This window comes from Sturnira hondurensis, unplaced genomic scaffold, assembly GCF_014824575.4.
Source record: "Sturnira hondurensis isolate 20B ecotype Veracruz unplaced genomic scaffold, ASM1482457v3 Scaffold0022179, whole genome shotgun sequence".
NCBI lineage: Eukaryota > Metazoa > Chordata > Mammalia > Chiroptera > Phyllostomidae > Sturnira > Sturnira hondurensis.
Window position 1 is genome coordinate 1405797 of NW_028094810.1, and position 20679 is coordinate 1426475.

Here is a 20679-nt window from a genome sequence, read left to right on the forward strand (position 1 = left end):
CACTGCCAAACCAAGTGGCCCACAAGGAACCCCAGGAGCACCCACTGTGGATGGGAGGAGTGGGCATGAAATGGAAGGATGGGCCAGAATCATTCTGGAGGGCTTTTTAGAGGAGGTGGAGATCAAAGAGCCCTGAGAGTAAGGGTGGAGCTGCTGATTGGGCAGATGCAGCCATCTGCTTGGGGTGCTTCAGGGCACAAGCTGCCTAGGGACAGCAGAGGAGGAGCAGAGCTGGGAGGCTCTGGCAGGGGCTTGTGCTTAAATTAAACTGGATGACTGCCTCAGATGGGTAACAGAAGACACCCTGGATGGGCGACTTAACCCTCAAGCTTTTGCTTCACCGGCTGTAAAATGTGGCACCTACCTGGCAGGCTGCTCCTAGGACGGGTTCTGTGCCTGGGACACTACTTGTGGATCCCAGGACAGCTGTTATGATTGATAGCTGGATGGCATGGAAATGTCCTTCTATCCTGAGGTAGTGAAGGTCACTCTTACTGCCACCAAATTGCTGGGGCACTCTGAGGCCAGGGTCTGAGAGGAGCAGCGCATGACCACAACAAAGAATGAGCAAACCCAGATGTCCAATTGACCCTTCCTCTGTCCCCAGCTCCTGCTGCCACTTGGTTTCTGTTGTAGGTAAAGGCCTGGTGCGAAGAACATAGATTTGTAGCCCTGGCTGGTGTGGCTCAGTTGGTTAGAGCATTGTCGCATAACCAAAGGTTTGCAGATTCAATTCCCAGTCCAGGTGCTTGTGATTTCTGGTCTGGGTACATGTGGGAGGCAATCCATCAGTGCTTCTCTCTCCCTTTCCCTCTCTCTAAAAGCAATGAAAAAAATGTCCTCAGGTGAGGGTTAAAAAGCAAAAAAAAGACATAGATCCGTGGAGTCTGAACAGGATGGCAGCCCCTGGCCTCCAGGAGCCACTCGATGCACTCAGCCAGGGCTTCCATCAGATGGAAACAGAGGACATCGGCGTTGGACCAGGCCTCTCCGTGACCTTGACGGCCCCAGATGAAACACAACCCATCTGAACACAGACAAGCACAGACACAGCCCAAACCTCAAAAAAGACCAAAGACACCTGTCCTGGCTAAAGAAAGAACGGCCTTCCTTTACCAGCCATGTCGGGGCCTTGCTTCTCTGCCCTCCTCCTGATGTTTTAAGATGCCGTAGTGGGCTGAATAGTGTACCCCCCACCAAATTCACATCCACCCAGAACCTCAGCATGTGACCTTGTTTGGATATAGGGTCTTTGCAGATGTAATTTGTTAAAATTTGGTCTTTCTGGATAGGGCGGGCCATAAACCAAATGACTGGTATCTTTATAAGAAGAGGAGAAAAGACACTGAGACACAGGGGAGGAGGCCACGTGAAGAGGCAGAGGCTGCAGCCCTGGCTGGTGTGGCTCAGTGAATTGAGTGCCGGCCTGCAAACCAAGGGGTCACCAGTTTGATTCCCAGTCAGGGCACACGCCTGGGTTGGGGGCCAGGTCCCCAGTAGGGGGTGTGTGAGAGGCAACCACACATTGATGTTTCGCTCCCTCTCTTCCTCCCTCCCTTCCCCTCTCTAAAAATAAATAAAGAAAATCTTCAGAGGCTGCAGTGATGTGGCCACAAGTCAAGAAATGCCAAGAATTGCCAGCAACACCAGAAGCTCAGAAAAAGGCCTGAGAGACACTCTCCCTGGAGCCTTCAGATGGAGTGTACTCCTGCCCACACCTTTGTTCGGGGTTTTGCCCTCCAGAACTGTGAAAAAACAACTTAACTGTTGTTTTAAATCACCCAGTTGGTGGTCCTTTGTTAGGGTGGCCCCAGGAGACTGAGACAGGCACCCACTCTCAGAGTCACCCTGCACCCTGACAGTGTGCAACCCGACAGTGTGCAACCCAGAGCCAAGCCATTCACCCTGAGGCAGGAGATGGTCGGGAAGGAGGAGACTCCGCAGGAGCCCCGGGGCTAAGATGAAGGACACTGATACAGGACAGAGACCATTTTCTAAGACCTGTTATTCCTGCTTTCTGAAAAAGCACTGAATCATGGTGAATCATGAACTCCCCTTTGTGGAAAATGCTACATGACCCCTGCTTCATTATAATAGCATTATAATAAATTCACATTGTGGGACCTCCTTCTTCGGTGGCCAGTCGAGGAAAATCATGGGAGACCACATGCACAGTAGCTTTAAACTAATATAACTTGTACATGCACAATAAGACCCTTGCAAAACTAGCCAGGAAATATCCTCCCCATAAGATTCAAATCCCTCCAGCCCTTGAGGTCAATCTCGGCTCGGAGTTGGCCTGCTCCCATGTTCTGTGGGGTGTACTACCGCTTAATAAATCTGCTCTCTCTCTCTGCTATAAACTCTCTGTGTTTGGTTCGATTCTTTGTCTGCGATCACCAAGAACCTGGTTACCTGTGCCCACCTGTGACAGCCCAGCACTGGCCTGAACGCATAGCCCTTTCTCATACCCTCCTGCTGAGACACCCATATCCCTGTGCACTTTCTCCTTGGCTGCAAGAAGCACAAACCCGCCTCGTTCAGCCACAGGTGTGTTCCAGGTGGCTTAGGCTGGAGGGCAGAGGCAGCCCCAACTACTACGGTATACTTAACCCTTCAGTGCCCTGGAGCCCAGAGTGGGCAAAGCCAGATGCCCTCCCCTCCCTGACCCTAGCAGTCCTAACCAACTACTGGGTGACAGGTGCCTGGCACTGCCTGCTCTTGGGTCCCCCTCCACCCTCCCAAGGACATAAACTAACACCTCATTATCTCAAAGCACACAGAGAAACCTCACATGAGGCCTAATGCCCCACTAATGGGCAGGAAGGCTGAGCCCTTGTGTGCCCGGAGCCGGGAGTAATTCACTGTAGCGCCACTTGAGAACTGACATATTGGAGCTATTGATTTTCCCTGGGAAGATCAATACGTGGTGTGTGGGGACAGGCAGGTCCACCACTCTTGGGAGAAGAGAGTTTTTCTCCCGGGTATCTGAGGCCTGACGACAGGTGGGGGCTGACGGAGACAGGATGAACACAGAGCTCCAGGAGGCCCGACAGTGCCCCAAACAGAAGGCTGGCTGGGAGCAGATACTGGGGCTCCCGCCCCAGTGCCTGAGTGCCTGTCTCCCAGCCCCACCCTAGGGGCTCAGTGGGGGCCACGGGGCACGGGGCCCCCTGCCGCTTGGCCTGGCCAGCCACCCAACATGGGCTGGACATGTATGAGAACCTGTGTCTCTCTGCCAATCTGAAGTCCCCTCAGGGTGCTGCACCCCAACCCAGCCTCGCCAGTAACAAAAGCCAGAGTTCTGCCTCCCTCCGCTGGACTCCTGGGTCCCTGGTGAACACGGCTCAAGGGCAAGAAAGAGACACCCTACTTTTCAGGGACACCCTACTACAGTCCTAGGTCTGCTTCTGAAACCTCCTCACACCCGTCCCCACCCCTAAACCCTCAGTCCATGCCTTGCTGGGCTCCCTCATTGGTTGCTGGGACTGGTACAGTAGCGTCTCCCCACCCCAACCCCGTCTCTGGTCTCAGGCTTCTCTTGCCCAGATGCCCGTCCCACATGCACTGGCCAGGTTCCTCGCCCCAAACATCCATGTGCTCTTTTTCTCTCCCACTCTGGAAGTCTGTCTTAGGCTGAGTTCCCTCCTTGGTCCCCGGTCAGGCGGAGAAAAGCACTGGGAATGTGCCAGCAGAGAAGGACAAGGGTTTGGTTGTCTGTAGACAGTATTCCCATGGCTGGCGAGAGCGGACATCTACTCACTGGGCCGCTCAGGGGACCCAAAGCCCCTGCTATGGCCCCAGTTCCACTGACCAGGGGCCTGAGGCAGAGGCCAGGATGGGAAAGTGGTCCCACGGGATCGGAGGTGAAAACAGGGGCACCCAGGAAGGAGCAGGCCTTGGTGGTCGTTGCCATCAATGGCCCTCCTCCTGGAGAAAGCCCTAATCGCAGATCGGGCTCCAGCGACAGAGGGAAGAGCCGAGCACCTCGGCCCCTCTGTGGCTGGGAGGAAGGTCCGAACCCCACAACTGGGCCGTGAGGTCCTGCCTGCTGCCCGCTGCCACTGGCCAGCCAATGCCTCCGGCTGTGAGTCTCCTTTGCTGCTGGGACGAAGGCACACAGGCTGGGTGGTTGAAAACAATGCTTATTGTTACTGTGCAGCCGAAAATGGGTCTCCCTGGCTGGAAGCCAAGCTGTCTCCAGGGCTGCGCCCGGAAGCTGCATGGGGGAGAATCACTCCCTTTTGCTTTCTAGATTCTAGAGGCCCCCACTTCTTGGCTCCTGGCGCCTCCCACCTGCAAGGCTGACAGGGAACCTGCTTCTCTGTCACCTCTCCTCTCCCTCTGACTGTCCTGTCTCCCTTTTACGGGGACCCAGTGTCATGCCTCAATCACCCCTGCAGGGTCTCTTTGTCATGCGAGGTGACCTATCTGAAGGTCCTGGGGATGAGGGCCTGGATGTCTTTGGAGCCATCATTGGGCCATCATTCAGGGGACCCTCGGAGCGCCAGCTCTTTGAGGTTTGGGTCTCCCCCAGGCTGTCCGCCCTGCAGGCACACCTCCACTGCCCGCAGTCTGGCCTGGTGGGCTGCCGCTCCTATCAGCTTCCCGCAAACGACCTCCTCTGGTCACACAGGCAGGGACCCTCTCAAGGGCAGGGTTGCGTCTCAGCTTCCTCAGGCCACCTGCCCCCACCCATGCCTGGCACAGGGGAGGGCGGGAGGCCAGAGTGCGGCCCTGGCCCTGGCCTCTCCTGACCAGCAGCAGGGGGCGTTGTGGCTACAGCCTTGGCGGCTGCCAGGGTATGACCATAGGGAAGTGATTTTCAACCTTTTTCATCTAGCAGCACATGTAAACTAAGTTACTAAAATTCTGTGGCACATCAAAAAATATATTTTTTGCTAGTCTGACAAAAATATGTATCATTTTGATTCATTTATATCAGATAGCTATTTTGGGGTTGGTTGTTGTAATTTTTAATTTCACAATCCAAGGGAAAAGAGGCCAGTGCCCCTGACTAAATAGTCAGGTATTGACTGCATGGTTTAACGATTCTCGGGGCATGCCAGTTGAAAGTCACTGCCCTAGGGTCCAGGGCGTGTATAGGTGGGGAGCTCCTTTAGCCAGCAGCGGGCAGGAGCAGCAGTACCTGGGCAGAGAGGGATGGAGGGGCCCCAGCAGCCCAGGAGCCACCTGGGACCCCAACCCAGGCCTTCTGCAGATGGTGGCTGACAGCTGGGCTGGGCTGAGTCAGAGGGAGTCAGCCATGGCTGAGGCAGGGCCACCCCCTGGCAGGACCTGGACCAGAGTCTCAGAGCAGAGCCGTGGCTGTGCCTGAGGTCAATCTCTGAGGACTGAGGTCCAAACATGAACTGGACCCATGCAACTGATCCTTGCCAGACACCCCTCACCTGGGCCATGGCCTCACCCCAGGGCATGCAGAAGGGTCCGTAATGACCAATTATATCTGTAGGCCTTACGAGACCTGGCCTGTCTGTCTCACATCCCTCCTCTCTCCCTGCAGCCTTTCCCTGTGGCCTGCGGTGACCCTGCCCCTCTGCCCTCTCGCTGGTCCCACCACAGGCAAACAACCTCAGCAGGTCACTCAGCTTGGCCCAGGCAGGTCCCGTTCTTGGGTGGCACAGTGCATCTGCGTGTGGCCTCCCAGATGCCTGAGAAATGATCGGCAGCAATGATCGGGGCAGGCTCGCCTTCAGGGAAGGCCTGGGTGTCACTGGGTGGGGCAGGCGTCATCCCCTCTTGAAGGAGGTGGGGCCTGGAGCTGAAGGGAAAGGACCCAGGGAGGAGTGGAGTGGCATCTGTGACCCTCACAGTTCCATGAATGGGTGACCCCCATGTTTTGAAGGGAGATCGGGGATCATGAGTGACCATAGGCCCCAGGGGTAAGGTACACACCAAGCTGGCGGGGGATGCTGTCCTGCCCTCAGAGCCTGGACCACACACAGTGGCCACTGTGGGAGCCACAGCGGATGGGACTCTGGGGTCCCCCCAGCCAGCAGCACAGGGGCTGATCCAGGGGGGCAAACCACCCAGCAGCAGCCACAATGAGGTGGGGGCCATGGCCACATTCAGAGGGCGCTTACTGGGCTGAATGAACCCTGCACCCCGACCTCGGGTCCACCCAGACCTCAGGATGGGTCCTCCGTGGAAGCCGGGTCTTTATATGTGGTCAAGCAAGAGGACTTGAGGCTGGAGTAGGTGGGCCCGCCCCAGTGAGGGTGTCCTTGTGAGAAGAGGAAGACGCAGACACAGGCCCTGACGAGAGGCCATGGAGGCAAAGTTTGGCTACAAGCCTAGGATCTCCATGGATTGCTGACCAGTGACGCCACACCCCAGGAGAGAGGCGCAAGACCAATTCCCCCTAGGAGTTTCTAGAAGGAACCAGCCCCAAAGGCCCTGGATTTTTTACTTCTGGCCTCCAGACTGTGGGAGAACCCCTCTGTTGTCTTCAGCCACCCTGCGTGTGGTGACTGGTCATGGTGGCTTCAGGACATGGGTGCAGCACCACAGGGCAGAGGGCCTGGGCTGCCCGGGAGGGAGGACGGGAGGCTGGTGGGGCAGAGGCTCTGGGGTCCTGCTGGTGGTCATAAGGCACTAGTGAGGTGCGGCAGTTCCCACAAAACTGGTGGGGGCTACCAACCCCCACAGAGAGAGGTGTGGGAGCCAAAACAGGAACCAGGAAGGGAGGGGCCATCTTCGCCTGGACGCTGGGGACAACACCCTGCAGAGAGCGGGGTTCAGCTGAAGCTCCGGGCGGTGTGAGGGAGCGGCTTCAGCCGGAGCACCAGAGGCCCCGCCTGCCTGAGCCCCCGACCTGGGCTCTGGCTGGTGGTCCCCAGCCTCCCTCCCTTGACCTTCTCAGGGGCTGCTGCTGGCCAGGAGCCCCATTCACCCCGAGCGCCGCACAAGCAGGGTGTCCTCTAGAGAAGGCTACTCCAGAAGTCAAAATAGCATGAAATTTAATTTTCCGCCTATCTGACAAGGCTTGGTTGGGGCCGCAATCAGCAGTGGAGATAAGGGTCCTCGCCGGGTGTGAGCCAGCTGGGCGTGCAGCAAACACTCTACGGTCCCCAGGCAGGCCCAGGCTCCCCCTTGTTGGGCCCTGGTTGCCGGGCGCTAAAACAAACGAATTCTATTTGCCCAGTCTGCGATGACAATGCAGTCCCCAAATATTTGCCAGCCCTGCCGGCAGCAAAGCCCGGCTATAAATGCTTGAGCCCAGGTGGAGGCGGGCCTGCCCGGCAGAGCCGCAGGTCTCACAGGTAAGAGGAGGGCTGTACAGCAGGTGGGGAGGGTCTGGCTCTGGGGTCTGGCCTCCTCTCCCTCCTGGGAAGGCCGTGGGCCCTTCTGCCTAGGTGGTCTTTGGGGCCCTCCCACTCACTGGGATAGGGCACCAGCAGGGCTGGGCAGGGCCAGGCCCTTCAGGCCTGCGACGGGGAAAGCAAGGGCCGGGAAAGCGGGGCGCCACCCCACAGCTGGGGCCACTAGATGCCCCTGCAGGGAAGCGGGGCCCCAGCACTGAACACAAGACTGGGAGTGCAGCGTGGTCAGTGGCCGGCCTATCGGGAGCAGGGGAGGCCCGTGCTCCCCAGGTCCACCTGGCTCTCAGCGATGCCTGTGGACTCACCCACCCCTGGGAGGTGATTCCTGGCAAGCTGGGAGACCCCTCTCCTTCTCTCCAAATGACCTTCCCATTTCTTTCTTTCTTCTTCCATGGCTCACTCCCCTGCCTCCCTGACCTGGAGGGGCATGCCTGATACATCCCTGGGTAGGGGGAGGCTTCAGTATTCAGAATCAGCTCCCCACACTCCTGCTTGGCTACAGGCCAAGGGGAGAACCACGGGGGCCCCTAACAGTCTCCTCCCCCAATCCCCTCCCTATGCTCCCGAGCCCCAGCCAAGCAGAGACCCACGGGCTATTTTGCCTCTGGAGGACCCTGCCGAATCTTGCGGCATTGTCTCATTCACCCCTCGGTCCCCTGACAGAGAACAAACGAAAGCCTGGGACTGTGCCTGCACTTATTGGAACTAGATGGGACTGGGGAAATGGGGGATGGGAGAAATGGTGCTGAAGGCCCCCAAAGCTGCACGGGCTCTGGGCCCCAAGGCAGTCAGCCTCTGGGCTCAGCGTGGGCATCGTAAGGGCAAGGGGTCCCCTGCCCAGCACCTGGTCAGACAACGCCTCAACAAGTCTGTTTATCAAGAGCCGTAGCAACCCCACACTGGAACAAGGGGTCTGCTCTCCAAGGCCCCAAAGCCACTCTCACCCCAGCCCCTGGGTGGCTGCCTTCCCACGTCCCCTGCTGCTCTCTTCTGTGACCGCTCCTCACCACCAGCTGATTATTCCGGTGGCACCACCCTGTCACCCACCCTCATTTCCTTAGACCAGCCTTCACGATGCACTGCTCACAGGGCCCGTGACCATCTGACAGGCGGTGGCTGTTCTAAACTCCTGGGCCCGTGCTCTGCAGGCTCCCCCACCCAATCAGGTTGCGCCCACCACCACGATGACACCCCCTGCCCTGGCCCTTCCAACTCTCACCCACTTCTGAGCTCAGCTCCCTCCCAAAGAACAAGTGGCCATAGTGCCCAGTCCCACCAGGAGGGCTGCAGGCCCTGACTGACAACCTGTCCCCTCTCCCTTCCCTCCCCAGTGGCCCCACTGCCCCAGAAGCTCCAACGTGGAGGACATGGCCACAGGCGTGATCCGACCTCTCTGTGACTTCCAGCTGCCCCTGCCTTCGCTTCAGCCCTTCTTACCCCTAGACCCAGAGCCCCCAGACACTTCTGAGGAGGAAGAGGAAGAAGAGGAGGGGGAGGAGGAAGAAGAGGAGGATCTGAAGGGCGAGGGGCCAGGGTCCCACAGCCCAGCTCCCCGGAGCTCAGATTGGGTCACAGTTGCCCCAGAAGAGGCCCCTGCAGGTCTGAGCAGCGCCGAGACGCCACTGCAGCTGCTACGGTTCTCTGAGCTCATCAGTGGTGACATCCAGAGGTACTTTGGCCGCAAGGACAGGGGGCAGGACCCAGACACCTGCAACATCTATGCTGACGGCCACCTGGCCCGCAGCTCAGCCAGGGAGCGCTACTGCACAGACGCGGGGCATCCAGCCCAGGGCGGGCTCCCTGGTGACAACAGGGCCTCAGGGCCTGGGGACCACTCTCCCCGGGGCCCCCAGGGGCAGGTGCCGGAGACAAGCCTTGGGGAGGAAAGGGTGCAGCCCCTGGGGCCGCTGGCTGAGTTGTTCGACTACGGGCTCCGGCAGTTTTTGGGGCCCGGGGTGTCAGCTGGCCCCCAGCTGAGGCTGGAGCAGAAGTACGGCCACATCACCCCCATGACCCAGAGGAAGCTGCCCCCGTCCTTCTGGAAGGAGCCATCACCCAGCCCCCTGGGCCTGCTGTACTCCGGTACACCTGACTTCAGTGACCTGCTCGCTAGCTGGTCGGTGGAAGCTGGCCCAGAGCCGCCAGGCAGGGGTGCCCAGACCCTGGAGGGGGTACAGCTGGCTGAGGCCTAGTAAGCAGCCAGGGTTGGTAGGGTAAGCTGGGGCAGCAGGGGTCTGGGGTCTCCTCTTGGCTGTCCTGCTGGGGGTCTCTGGGGCCCTCCGCAGTGGGCAGCCACCAGGAGGACAGAACGGCCTGGGTGGGGACTTTCCAGGCCTGGGAAGAGGGGCAGGGCTCATCCTGGGACCTGAAGCTGCAACCACCATAGGCCACCAGGGCAGGAATGTGCAGGGGCCGAAGTCCCCAGCACCTGACCCGGCCACCCTGGCCTCAGTCCTTGGAGCTCTGCCCACAGGAAAGGATGACAGGGCCGGAGCTATGGCCACCTGGAGACTACGGGCCCAGGGGAAGGACACACTGTGCCCATCCAGACCAGCCCCCAAGACTCCCAAGGACAACCCTCCCACCGCCTGCCCACTGGCTAGTCCCAGGTGGCCCTTCCTGAAGCAGGTGGCAGGGCCAGCTACCCAGATGAGCCGAGAGTTTTCTTGGAGAGGCAGGCGGAGGAGGCGCCACTGAGTGCATGAGCAAACACACTGTTTGCTCCCTAGATTAGGACAGGAAGAGATGACTCTCTGTTGGGCACCTCGCAGGTTTGCAGGGCATGGCTAACAGGCAGAGATCCTGGGCCTGGGCCGGCCGGGCTGCCGGGGAACCCAGCTGGGAGTAGGTGTGGATGCCAGGCCTCTGGGCCTGTTGGCAGGAAGGCCCAGGAAAATGGCTGGAGCTCAGCTGGGCTTGGTCAAGAGAAGGGCATTCTGGGAGTCTGAGGATGGACAAGCTTCGAGGATGGGTCCTCTTGGTCACTCCAGCCGCCTGGTCCCCCTGACCCCCTGGAGGGAATCCATGCTCTGACAGCAGCAGGAGCTGGCATGTTTATTTCTGACAAGGGGGCAAGGATGTGAGCTGGTGGGCAGGCTCCTGGCCAAGGGACATCTCCAAGACTGTTCTTGGCCTCCACCGGGCTACCTGGTTCATGAGGACCGCCTTCCACTGCAGCCACCTGCCCAGAAACATGGTTTATGGCCCACTGCCCTTGGGGCCTCCCCTAGCCCCGAACCCAGACCCAGAGGGGCCTCTAGAAGGCAGCTCCCCACTGCTCACCTCACAGCCTGATACACGCCCCAGCGGTTCACGGGTACCACCTCACCAGAGGCCACATCCTTGATGAACTGCTGTCTCCCCAGGGACATGAAGACCTTCCTGCTGCCCAGCGTCGGAGCCTGCGGGCTATCCTCACTCCACAGGCACATCAGGCACTCTCTCAGTGTGGCCATCTCCTCCTTGCGCTGAGGACAGAGGCGGGGTGGCATGGGGGAGGCACTGATGGAGGAATGCAGGAATGGGAACAGGGGGTGGGACAGCACACAGGATTATCTTCTTCTGGGCAAACCAGGGCAGGCAGATAGTGGGGGAGACCAAAGACAGAGGGGCGGGCTGGCTGGGAGGGGTGAGGAAGAACAGGGACTCAGGCTCTGCACAGAGAAGGCACCGCCCACCCGGCCTGGGAGCCCCTGGGGCTGCAGCGGGAGGGCCTGTGCAGCCAGTACAGGGCTGCCTCTCACCAGCTTGGTTTCCGAATTAAACTTGAGATTCTGGATGGTCTTGTTGTCCTGGATGCTGTTTTCCAACTTCATTATTTGGTTCTGAAACTAAACACTGTCCCCTGTTTGTGGACATGGAAGCAGCCCCACCCCAACCCCCCAGAGGAGGAACCGACCTCTGAGGTGTGGGTCGTCACCCCTTGATGGGACGAAGGGGCATCACTCGGCCCAGCGATCAGGTGGGACCCAGCCAGTGCTCGGGGTGGCTCCTTGCACCGTGATCGCTGACGCCCCAGTGTTGGAACTTCCAAAGGCTAAGACACGAGGAGTCCCCCAGCAGGATATCTGTGAGCCTCCCCAGGACCCTCCACAGGCGGCTGCCCCCCATCTGGACCAGGTGACCTCCCATTCTTCTGAGTGGGGGGGGCCTGGGGGTCCGGGAGGGTACCGTGGCCAGCTTGCCCTGGATCTCGGCGATCTTCCGCCCGGGGCTGCCCTCCTTGAGCAGCTGCACGGATGACAGCAGAGCAGCCAGCTCCTGCCGCAAGGCCCCCACCTCGAACTCTCTGTGGGAACAGGGGGCCGAGGCTGCCAGGCTCCGGGGGGGCACCCTGAAGTGAGGGGCAGGGTAGGTGGAGGGAGGAGGTTCTGGGAAGAATGCGGCACAGTCGGCTTCACTACTCCTCCGGTGGGGGCTGGGGTCACCAAGGGGTGAGAGAGGGGGAGACTCGGCGATCTGTGCAGGCTGCCCCCCAAGGGGGCCGAGCCAGGCCTTGGGGGGAGGGTTAGGGCTGCCACAGGTGCCAGGAGCTCACAGAGCAGCGCCTGGGAGAAGCCCTGTCGGTGCAGCAAGGTGGTTCTCGGTCAGCCATACCCTCCCAGCTCCCTGACGGTCAGCTCAGTGGAGCTCGCGCCCCTTCCCAGGGGCCACGGTCCTACCAGGCTTCTGCCAGAGTTCAGCCCTACCTGGCTTTACCCTCGGCAGAAATCTTGAGGTCTGAGTCACTCTTGTGTAGGACACACCTGTCAGAGACGGCTTCTATCTGAAACAGCAGAGTTGGGGATGGGCTGGTGGCTAAGGGTGGGCATGGTGGGGGAGGGAAGGTGCAGCCCTGGCCCTCACCCACCTGCCAGGGCAGGCTGCCCACTGTCTCCCGCACCTCCCTCAGGGATGCCTGGGCCTCCTTCCGACACTGGGCCAGGCCTTCCAGCGACCTCCGCTCCATGCCTTCCCACTCAGTCTTTGCCTAGGACGTAGATGCCCAGTGAGGCCAGAGACCAGACAGGGGGTCGGGCAGACAGACTTGGTGCAGCGGACTCCGAGCACATGCTCACAGGTCTCTCCCAGCCCAGACCACCCCGCCAGGCACACAGCAGGCCTCGCTCAGCCCTTCCCCACTCCAGCCCTGCTGCCCTGGGAGTCAGTAGGGACAGGGACAGAGAAAAGACCCCCTGCCCACACCTGCAGGAGAGGAGACACAGGGCAGACCTGGGGGACCTGGCCCAACCAAAGGGTACACGTGTGTTCACAGCAATGCCACCCACATCGCTAACAAGGGCAGCAGCCCAGTGTCCATCAGCTGACAAAGAGATAAACAAGTGTCGGTCCACCACACTGTGGAATAGCACTCAGCCATGAAAAGGGAAGAGGCGCCTGTACATGCTGCAACACCAATGTATGTAAAAAAGTCGTGCTCTGTGGGAGAAGCCAGGCACAGAAGGTCACATAATGTGTGATTCCATTTCTGTGAAGTGTCCAGAAGAGGCAAATCCAGAGACTAAAAGCAGATAGTGGGCGCCAGGGGCTCGGGGTGGGGGAGGACAGGGACGACTTACAAGGACAGAGTCTCCTTTCGGGTGAGGAAAAGCTTCTAAAAGTGATCGTAGTGGCAATTGTACAACTCTGAATACATGCAAAAGATCTCACTGAATTATAAATTTTAAAAAGGTGAATTTTATGGCTCTGGCTGGTGTAGCTCAGTGGATTGAGCGCAGGCCTGCGAACCAGAGGATCTTGGTCCGATTCCCAGTCAGGGCACATGCCTGGGTTGCAGGGCAGGTCCCAGTAGGGGACACACGAGAGGCAACCATACATTGATATTTCTCTCCCTCTCTCCTTCCCTTCCCCTCTAAAAATAAATAAATAAAATCTTTTTAAAAAGGTGAATTTTATGGTATGTGCATTAAGCTTCAACAAAGCTGTTACAAAAAAGAAGAAAAACACCCATGGAGCAGATTTTGCCTTGCTGGCCCCTCTGTGGAGCCCCATGCAGTGGGCTCTCTGGGGCCTCTGAATGTCTCAGCAGCTGATCCTGGGCTGCCCGCTCTGGGCAGGAGGTCTCCCAGGCACAGGGTCACCCTGGGCTTTGCAAGCAGTCACCGGTACACTTGGGACCTGCCGGTCAGGCCTGCACCTGTTGGAGTGGGAGGGGGGCTGGGCCCCGCCCCCACTGTCTCGGCTGCCTTTCCCCCAGGCAGTACTGCAGCCTTACCTCGCACAGCCTCTGGGTCAGTGTCTGCTCTTGCAGGTCCAGCCTCCAGCTCAGGGCCACAAAGTGGTCACTCAGGTCCCTCACCTGTCTGACCAGCTCAGCCACGGACCCCTCCAAGGCCTGGCTCTTCTCTTGGAGCTGTGGGAGGTCAGGCTGAGTGGGGGTGCCTGTATAGGTGGGGATCCCAGAGGAGACCTGACCCAGCCCCCGCTGCCCTCACCAGCTCCAGTGTGCTGTGCATCTCGTGCCGGGCCAGCTCACTGGCCAGCCGCATGGCCTCCAGGCTTTCCTGCAGGTAGGCAGCCAGCTCCCCAGTCTGGCTTTCCTCCAAGCAACCCTTGGTGTCCCTGCGGGTTGGTGCCACTGAGAGAAACTGTCCCTCAGCTGAGGCTGGCCTGTCCCTCAGAGCTGGGCCAGGGAGGGGAGCCTGGCTACTGGCTCCAGAACTTTCCAAGAGACCCAGTGGACCAGAGGATGAGAGTGTCATCACAGGGGCCACCAAAATGGGGCTGTGTCCCCCACTGCCACACCAAGTGTTCCCATGAGGGGCAGGCTGGGGTAGGCGGCTACTCTGCCCTGGTGGCCTCACCGGGCCTGGCCCTGGGCTCAGGATGCTGGGGCCTGGGGAGGGGAGCCGTTCTAGTCCACCCAGCCTGACAGCTCTGTTCTCTGCCCACTGCTCTATTTGGATACCCACCGGGCCTTCTGCTCAGCCAAGAGGACACGGTTCAGCGACACCTGGTTCTGGCGTACAAACTTGGTCAGCTGGACGACAGCCCGGTCCAGGCCCCGGCACTGCTCCAGGAGGTAGCACTCTTCCTGCTGTGGTGCAGGGGTGGCCCTGAGACCTGTGCCACCCCCAACCAGGTGCCCAGCCTGTGCCCTAGCTGCCCACCTTGCACTGCCCCCGCAGGGCTCGCACACGCTCCTCGGCCAGCTCCTGGAGGTTTTGCCACCTGCTTTCCAGCTCCTCCCTCAGGCCACTCTCCGCCTTCAGCCGTGTGCTCTCAGAAGCCTTCATTCTCTGCAAGAGACCCCACCCGTTGCTGGGAGCCTCGTGAGCAGGGGACACAGCACAGCCCCACCAGCCTGTAGGCTCCCACCTTCTCTAGGGCCAGGAAGCTCTTCTGCAGGAAGCCACACAGCTTAGCCTCCCTCTTGAGGAAGCGAAGGCTCATCTCCTCACCCAGTTTGGTCACCTGGGCCTGTGGAGGGGGCACACATGGGCACCGTGCTGCCACTTTGCTGGGTGCCCTCTTCCCACAGTCATCCCCTCACCATGCCATCTTGCATTGTTTTCTTGCCTAACCATCTCCATCGGGGTTGGGCGGGGGGGCTCTGGGTTCTGTGCCCCTGGCTGTCCCCGAGCCTAGCAGAGCTGGGCCTGCCACACCCTCCTTAGGAAGAGAGGAAAGGCAGGCAGGGGTCACGTGTCCAGGCAAAGGGCCATGAAGGGTCTGCAGGCCATGCTCACACAGGTCTAGGATACACTTGGTGCTCGAGCAGTGGCCATGAGGCACCCTCAGGGGAGAAGGCACGGTAGCTACTACCAAACCACACCTAGAGCTGGCTGCCTCGGGACGGGAGGGCAAGTGCATGTGTGAGCACTCACTTGTACACACATGCACACATGCAAATGTGCACGCTCATGCACACACACACCCTTTGCCCAGATAGGGGCCCTTTCCATCACTCTCTTCCCTCTCAGCTCCCTTCCTGCTGCACCAAGGGTCTGAGGGGACCGGGGTCAGGGGAGTCAGGGCCCAGCCTGGCTCTGTCTCCCTGCCTAACACACCCACAGGGCAGGCAGGCCTCTGGCCAGAGGCACCTTCTCCAAGGCCACAGCGCCCTCTGGGAAGCTCCCGCAGCCCCCAGGGCAGGTGAGCACCAGCCGTGCTGGCCTCCCTGCCCATGCAGGATGACCTGGAGCAGGGCTGGGCAAATGATTGCTAAAGAGCCAGAGAGTAGACATTTTAGGTTTAGGGGCCACGGGGGTTTAGGGATCTATGTCACAGTTCCTCAACTCTGTGGTTCCAGTGCAAAAGCAGCTGTGCACAACAGCAAATGAATAAGAATGGCCATGTGCCAATAAAACTTTATTTACAAAGCCAGGTGGCTGGCCATAGCTTGTAGATCCCAGCCCTAGAGTGGGCTTAGGAAAGAGGCAGGCATCCCACCCGGTGAATGGCATAGCAGGAATCTGTGCAGCTCCTGGCTGGCAGGGGGCTAGCAGTCTCTTGAGGGAACCAAGGCGCTAACTCCCCAAAGGGCGGCGGGAGGGAAACACTTCCAGAGCTGAGCAGCTGAGTTATGCGGATGGCAGCTGGGGCTCCCTGGTGTGCAGTGCAGTCCCTGGTCTCTATTTGCAGAGACCAGGGACTGCACTGCAGGGGAGACTTTCCCATCCCCTGCTCCACCTCCTAAGGGGCCCCACGCAGGAGGGGAAACTGCACCAGCCCAGAAGTACAAGCACTGGGAGATGCATCTTCAGGAAGGTAACTTCCACTTTGCATAAGGGAAGCACCAGGGCTGAAAATGGCCAAGAAGGGGGCTTTGGGCTACAATGTTCTATTTCTAGACTTGGGTGCTGGTTACGCAGAAAGGGAGGAGGAGGAGCAGCGGCTGAGCTCGTGCCAACAGCAAAACTTTCTGTGACAGGAAGGTGCTCCATCTTGGTGCAGCCCCATCGATGGCCACTGGCCACACAAGGACACTGAGCATTTGAAGTTTGGTTCGTGTGATGGAGGCACTGAGTTTTAAATTGTCTAAAATGTTAGCTAATTTCAATATACAGTCACCTGTGGCTAGTGGCCAGTATATTAGACAGCATAGGACTTGGGGATCACCCCCCCAGTCTGATCAGGTGGAGGGGACTGCAAAGATAGCTGAAGCGAGGAAAGAACCCAAAAGGAGAAGGACATAGGTTGGGCATAAGTTGGGAGCACGGGAGTTTCCTTCCAGACGGACCCTGTCACCCAGCACCCTGCCTGGGTACCTGCAGCCTGGCCACCTCATGGTCCATCTTCTGGCTGGCCTCCTCCTGGCTCCTCTGCAGCGCACTGCAGGCCACCTCTCGGTTCTGCTCCTCCTGCTCCAGCTTCCCAGCCAGGTTGGCCAACCTGGGGGCACCGGCCAAAGGTCACAGCAGCCAGGCCAGCCAGAAGGCCTGGCTGGGGAGCCACAGGGAGGCCAGCGGGGCCCTTGAACTTCAAGAATCCTTCTCAGGCAAAGGCCTACATGGGGGCCAGGAGTGGGGGACTAGGCCGACCTACAGGCCTTTGGAGCAGGAAGTGCCTAACCTGCCTGAGTAAACAGAGACGGGGCAAGATGCCGGCTTCCTGTCCCCACCTGGGCAGGTGCGAGCTGGGCCCCACTGAGCATGACCTACGGAAAAGGGGAAGGGTTGGGACCCCTCTCACTCAAGTCTCTTTTCCCACAGAGGGTCTATAGTGCAGGCTCTGTAGGCTCCCCATCAACTAGCCTCTTGGCACTGAGGGCAAGTGAACACCTGCCCTATCTTGGTGACTTCCACACCAGCACACACAGCAGGTCCAGGACCAGCCCCTGGGGAGGAAGGCGAGAGCTGCTCACCTCAGGCTGGCCTCCTGCTCAGTGCCCTTCCGCTCAGAGTCCTGGAGTGCCTGCTTCCTCCTGATCTGGGTCAGAGCCTCCCGGACCTCCACCAACCTGGCACACAAGAGCCGCTTCTGCCTGGGGCCTGCCCAGCCAACCCTCCTGGTGGCCAGGAGAAGCCCAGAGAAGGCTGGGCAGCCTTCAGGGGCCGGGGGCCCAGCCAAAGTCCCCAGCAGCAAGCTCCCCACCCCTTTCCCAGGGCCCTGTAGGCTGCTGAGGCTCACACAAACCCAGAGCCTTTGAGTTTTGCCGTAGGCATGTATTGCTTGCCTGTGCATGACAACTAATTGGGGAAACGAAGCCCTGTGGGTGATGCCCCAGTGGGCCTGGCACCAGCTACTGCTCTCCCAAAGCCCACGCCCCCCTTGCTAGGGCCTGCACCATGAGTATGGGGATACCTCTTGTCCAGGGCCTGCATCTTGTTCTGGTTCTGGGGGCTGGGGAACTGCAAGGAGGAGGGTGTGGCTGAGTGCAGGCTGTGGGCCTTCACAGCCTGACCAGCACAGACATAGCTTCTGGGGGTTCTTTGGGCTCCTGGTCTGGGCAGCAGGGCTTGAGCTGAGTTCAGGGTCCAGGAAACAGCTGCCCCAACACCCAGGAAAGGGGGAGCCTGGCCTGTGGGTGGGGACAAGCCGCCTCCCAGCCAATGGTGGCTCACCTCCAGGGTCTCCTTCTCAGGGGCCCAAGCTGCCTGTTGTACCTCTCGCTTCAGCTTCTTCAGCTCTGAGTCTTGCAGCTGCACACTGGCCTGCACTTGGTGCAGCTCCTGTAGCAGGCTGAGTGTGGCATGCTCACAGTGGTCCTTGTGTCCCTGTAGGGATGCCACTTCAGCCTGCAGGTTAGTCACCCTAGCCAGAGAGAGAAGCAGACCGAGTTGGCATCCACGTGTGGGGCTGATGTGCGGCTCTCCCAACCTGCTCCCCACAGGGCTCACCATTGCTTCAGCTGCTTCCAGAGTTTGGGGGTGTCCTGCTCTGGGACAGAGGTGGTGGATGCCCGGTGGCTGGACTCATACCTCCCGGAGATCTCCTCCAGACTCAGGGGCTCTGGGCTGGCCAGCCCTTCCTCCAGGAGGTGCCCCAGGTCCTCCAGGGTAATAGTGCTTAGCTGGGAGAGGGGCGAAGCCCCAGACAAGCCGTTGCTATCAGCCAGCTCTGCAAGAGGCACCTTCAGGCTCACCACTTGGCCTTCTGGGGTGACAAGGGATGCCGGCTTCCAGATGGAGCTTAGGGTAACAGGGACCCAAAATCAGTGTGACTGTCACTAAGTGTGCCTGCCAAGCTCACTTGGGCTCACTGTGCTAAGTGGCATGGCCCAGCACAGAGAGGGCTTGGCTCTCAATACTCCACAACAGGAGGCTTAAGCTCAGAGAGGTGCAACCCCCGCCTTTGAATACACAGCACTGGGTAGCAGAAATGTGTCCTGCTTGGCCAGCTCCAAAAGGAGCCCCCAGGCTGTAAAGCAACCTGGGGGTCAGGAAGCAGAGCTGTCCCCTTGGTCCACACCCCTGTGCAGTCCCCTCCCTGGACTGTCCTCCTGGCCTCCGCACCAGCTGGCACCTGGCTCACCTGATCCAGCTTTACCAGCAGCCAGTCTTTGGCTTTGGCCACTGTCAAGAGGCCTGGGGCCGAGTGCCCTGTGACTGCCCAGCGCTGGAAACTGGGGTGGTTGGGTGGGGGAAGTGGCTGGAGGGAGACAGGGAAATTAAATCTGAAAGGCCCCAGGACCCTTTCAGGGGGAACACACAAGGAATGAAGGGGTGAGCTCCTGTCCTCACATCGCACCTCCTTCTAAGACAACACCAAGGCAGGCGGGACAGTGAGGGCTCTTCTGGAACCTTCTCCTCACCAGAACCTTGTGACTTCCCAGCCCAACTGCCAGTGGAACCTGTGTCTCAACTCTCCTGGTCCTACAAGGCCTCCCCAACTGTCTGTTTCTGGAAGGATCTGAGGAGGCACTGTTCAGCCAGCCAGACGTTGGGAACAGGAGACCCGAGGCCCCGCGAGGGCAGGAGGACCCCCAAGGAGCGACTACCGCCTCTGCAGTTGTTAGGCCGGAGCAGGAAGGCTGGGAGCCCAGACTGAACACAGCCAGCCCTGCACCTGAACCCAGAGGCCCCAGGAGACCGTCCAAAAGAAACAGGATGTGCCCTGACCAGTGCATCTCAGTGCATTGGGCATCATCCCATGAAGCGGAAGGTCACTGGTTTGATTCCTGGTTAGGGCACATGCCTGGGTTGTGGGTTCGGTCCCTGGTTGGGATGTGTGTGAGGCAACCCATCAATGTTTTTCTTTCTCCCTCCCTTCCCCTCTAAAAATAAACAAAACCTTAAAAAAAACCCCAAAAAACAAAAAACTCAGTGACAACAACTTTAATAGCCACAGTAGGAAAGCCAAGTAAATTTCAATAGTCCATTTTATTTAACCCAGGTCATCTAAAATATCACCATTTCAACATGTATTTAATACAAAAAAGTGACCGAAATGCTGTACTTGTTTTCTCCACACCCAGTCTTCAAAGGCTAGTGAAGGGTATTTTATGTCTCACTTCAGAGACAGACGCTCCAGCCCCTGGCCCTACCCATGTTGCCCAGACCAGCCCACTGAGGGCTGGCTGGGGCTTCCGTGTCACCAAGTGAACACTTCTGTCACCTTCTCCTCCAGGGGGAGCCACACCGCACGCCTCATGGCCACACAGAGCAGCGAAGACAGGCAGCCCAGACAGAAGGGCCTCTGAGGAGAGGCACCCCCCACCCCGACTCTGGCTGCCCCAGGAGCAATGCTGCCCAGGTGTGTGAGGGTGCAGTGGTTGGTGCCTGGGGGGCCTCCTGTGAGGTGTGTGAGGGCTGCAGCTGCACACCACCTCCAGGTTTCTGGGTGTCTCCCTGTTAGGGGTGTCCACACTAGGGTGCTGCCCACCTGCACCATACACTGAAGTGGGCCTCACCTGACATGCCCGCCCCACGGTCCTGGAATCCCAGGCTGCTAACCTGCGGTCCAAGCTGAGCGGGAACAGGAAGGCAAGCACTGGCCGTCTGGTATAGTTTCTTTATTTCTCCCATTCCAACCCCACACAGCGGACGCCTGCTCCTCCCCACCCCCACCTGCCACAGAAACTCCCCACCAGGACAGGACCTGCAATTTGAGGCCCCACCCCCTTGTAAGGGGCTGAAACCAAGGTGCAGCACCATTGGCTCACCACAAAGGCATCTGAATCCCTCCATCAGAGATGGGCTGGAGACTCGGGAACCACCTTTCAAAAAGGTCCTATGGGACTGGTCCCACCTGGCCTCAGAGGGGAACAGGGTCTCTGCTCCAGGCTCACCAGCTCACCCCAGAGCCTAGCCACCAGGATGGCAATCAGAGCTGCCTAGGAGCACCGTCGTGGGCCAGGGGTCCTCAGAGGCCTTGTTGCCCTCCCCGCCATGATGAGAAGACCCGATTTCCCAGATGCTGTCCACATGGTGGAGAGAGGTGTTCATCTGGCCTC

General features: G+C 59.3%; 2 protein-coding genes across 2 annotated transcripts; one reads left to right on the plus strand and one right to left on the minus strand.

Moving 5' to 3' along the window:
- Positions 1–7069: 7069 nt before the first annotated feature.
- PERCC1 (proline and glutamate rich with coiled coil 1) lies at positions 7070–11121 on the plus strand. Its single transcript, XM_037034662.1, has 2 exons — positions 7070–7283; positions 8675–11121. The coding sequence occupies exons 1-2, from the start codon at positions 7230–7232 to the stop codon at positions 9533–9535; spliced, it is 915 nt and encodes a 304-aa protein (XP_036890557.1). The 5' UTR covers positions 7070–7229; the 3' UTR covers positions 9536–11121.
- Positions 10374–19877, minus strand: CCDC154 (coiled-coil domain containing 154). The gene is made up of 18 exons (XM_037034489.1): positions 19842–19877; positions 18759–18875; positions 18125–18402; positions 17849–18038; positions 17589–17635; positions 17149–17244; positions 16553–16676; positions 14661–14762; positions 14453–14581; positions 14255–14379; positions 13778–13904; positions 13558–13695; positions 12193–12312; positions 12032–12108; positions 11514–11631; positions 11087–11173; positions 10626–10810; positions 10374–10524 (listed from the first exon to the last, which is right to left on the minus strand). Exons 1-18 carry the CDS (start codon positions 19875–19877, stop codon positions 10398–10400), a joined length of 2223 nt encoding a protein of 740 aa, XP_036890384.1. The 3' UTR covers positions 10374–10397.
- Between the last annotated feature and the right edge of the window lie 802 nt (positions 19878–20679).

Excerpts from the sequence above, each read along its gene's own strand:
- PERCC1 (XM_037034662.1), top strand. The coding sequence starts at position 7,230 with ATGCTTGAGCCCAGGTGGAGGCGGGCCTGCCCGGCAGAGCCGCAGGTC. Across the intron at positions 7,284-8,674 it reads CAGAGCCGCAGGTCTCACAG|TGGCCCCACTGCCCCAGAAG; the intron begins GTAAGAGGAGGG and ends TTCCCTCCCCAG.
- CCDC154 (XM_037034489.1), bottom strand. The coding sequence starts at position 19,877 with ATGAGGCGTGCGGTGTGGCTCCCCCTGGAGGAGAAG. Across the intron at positions 17,636-17,848 it reads CTGAGAAGGAGACCCTGGAG|TTCCCCAGCCCCCAGAACCA; the intron begins GTGAGCCACCAT and ends TCCTCCTTGCAG. Across the intron at positions 13,905-14,254 it reads TTGGCTGAGCAGAAGGCCCG|GGACACCAAGGGTTGCTTGG; the intron begins GTGGGTATCCAA and ends ACCAACCCGCAG.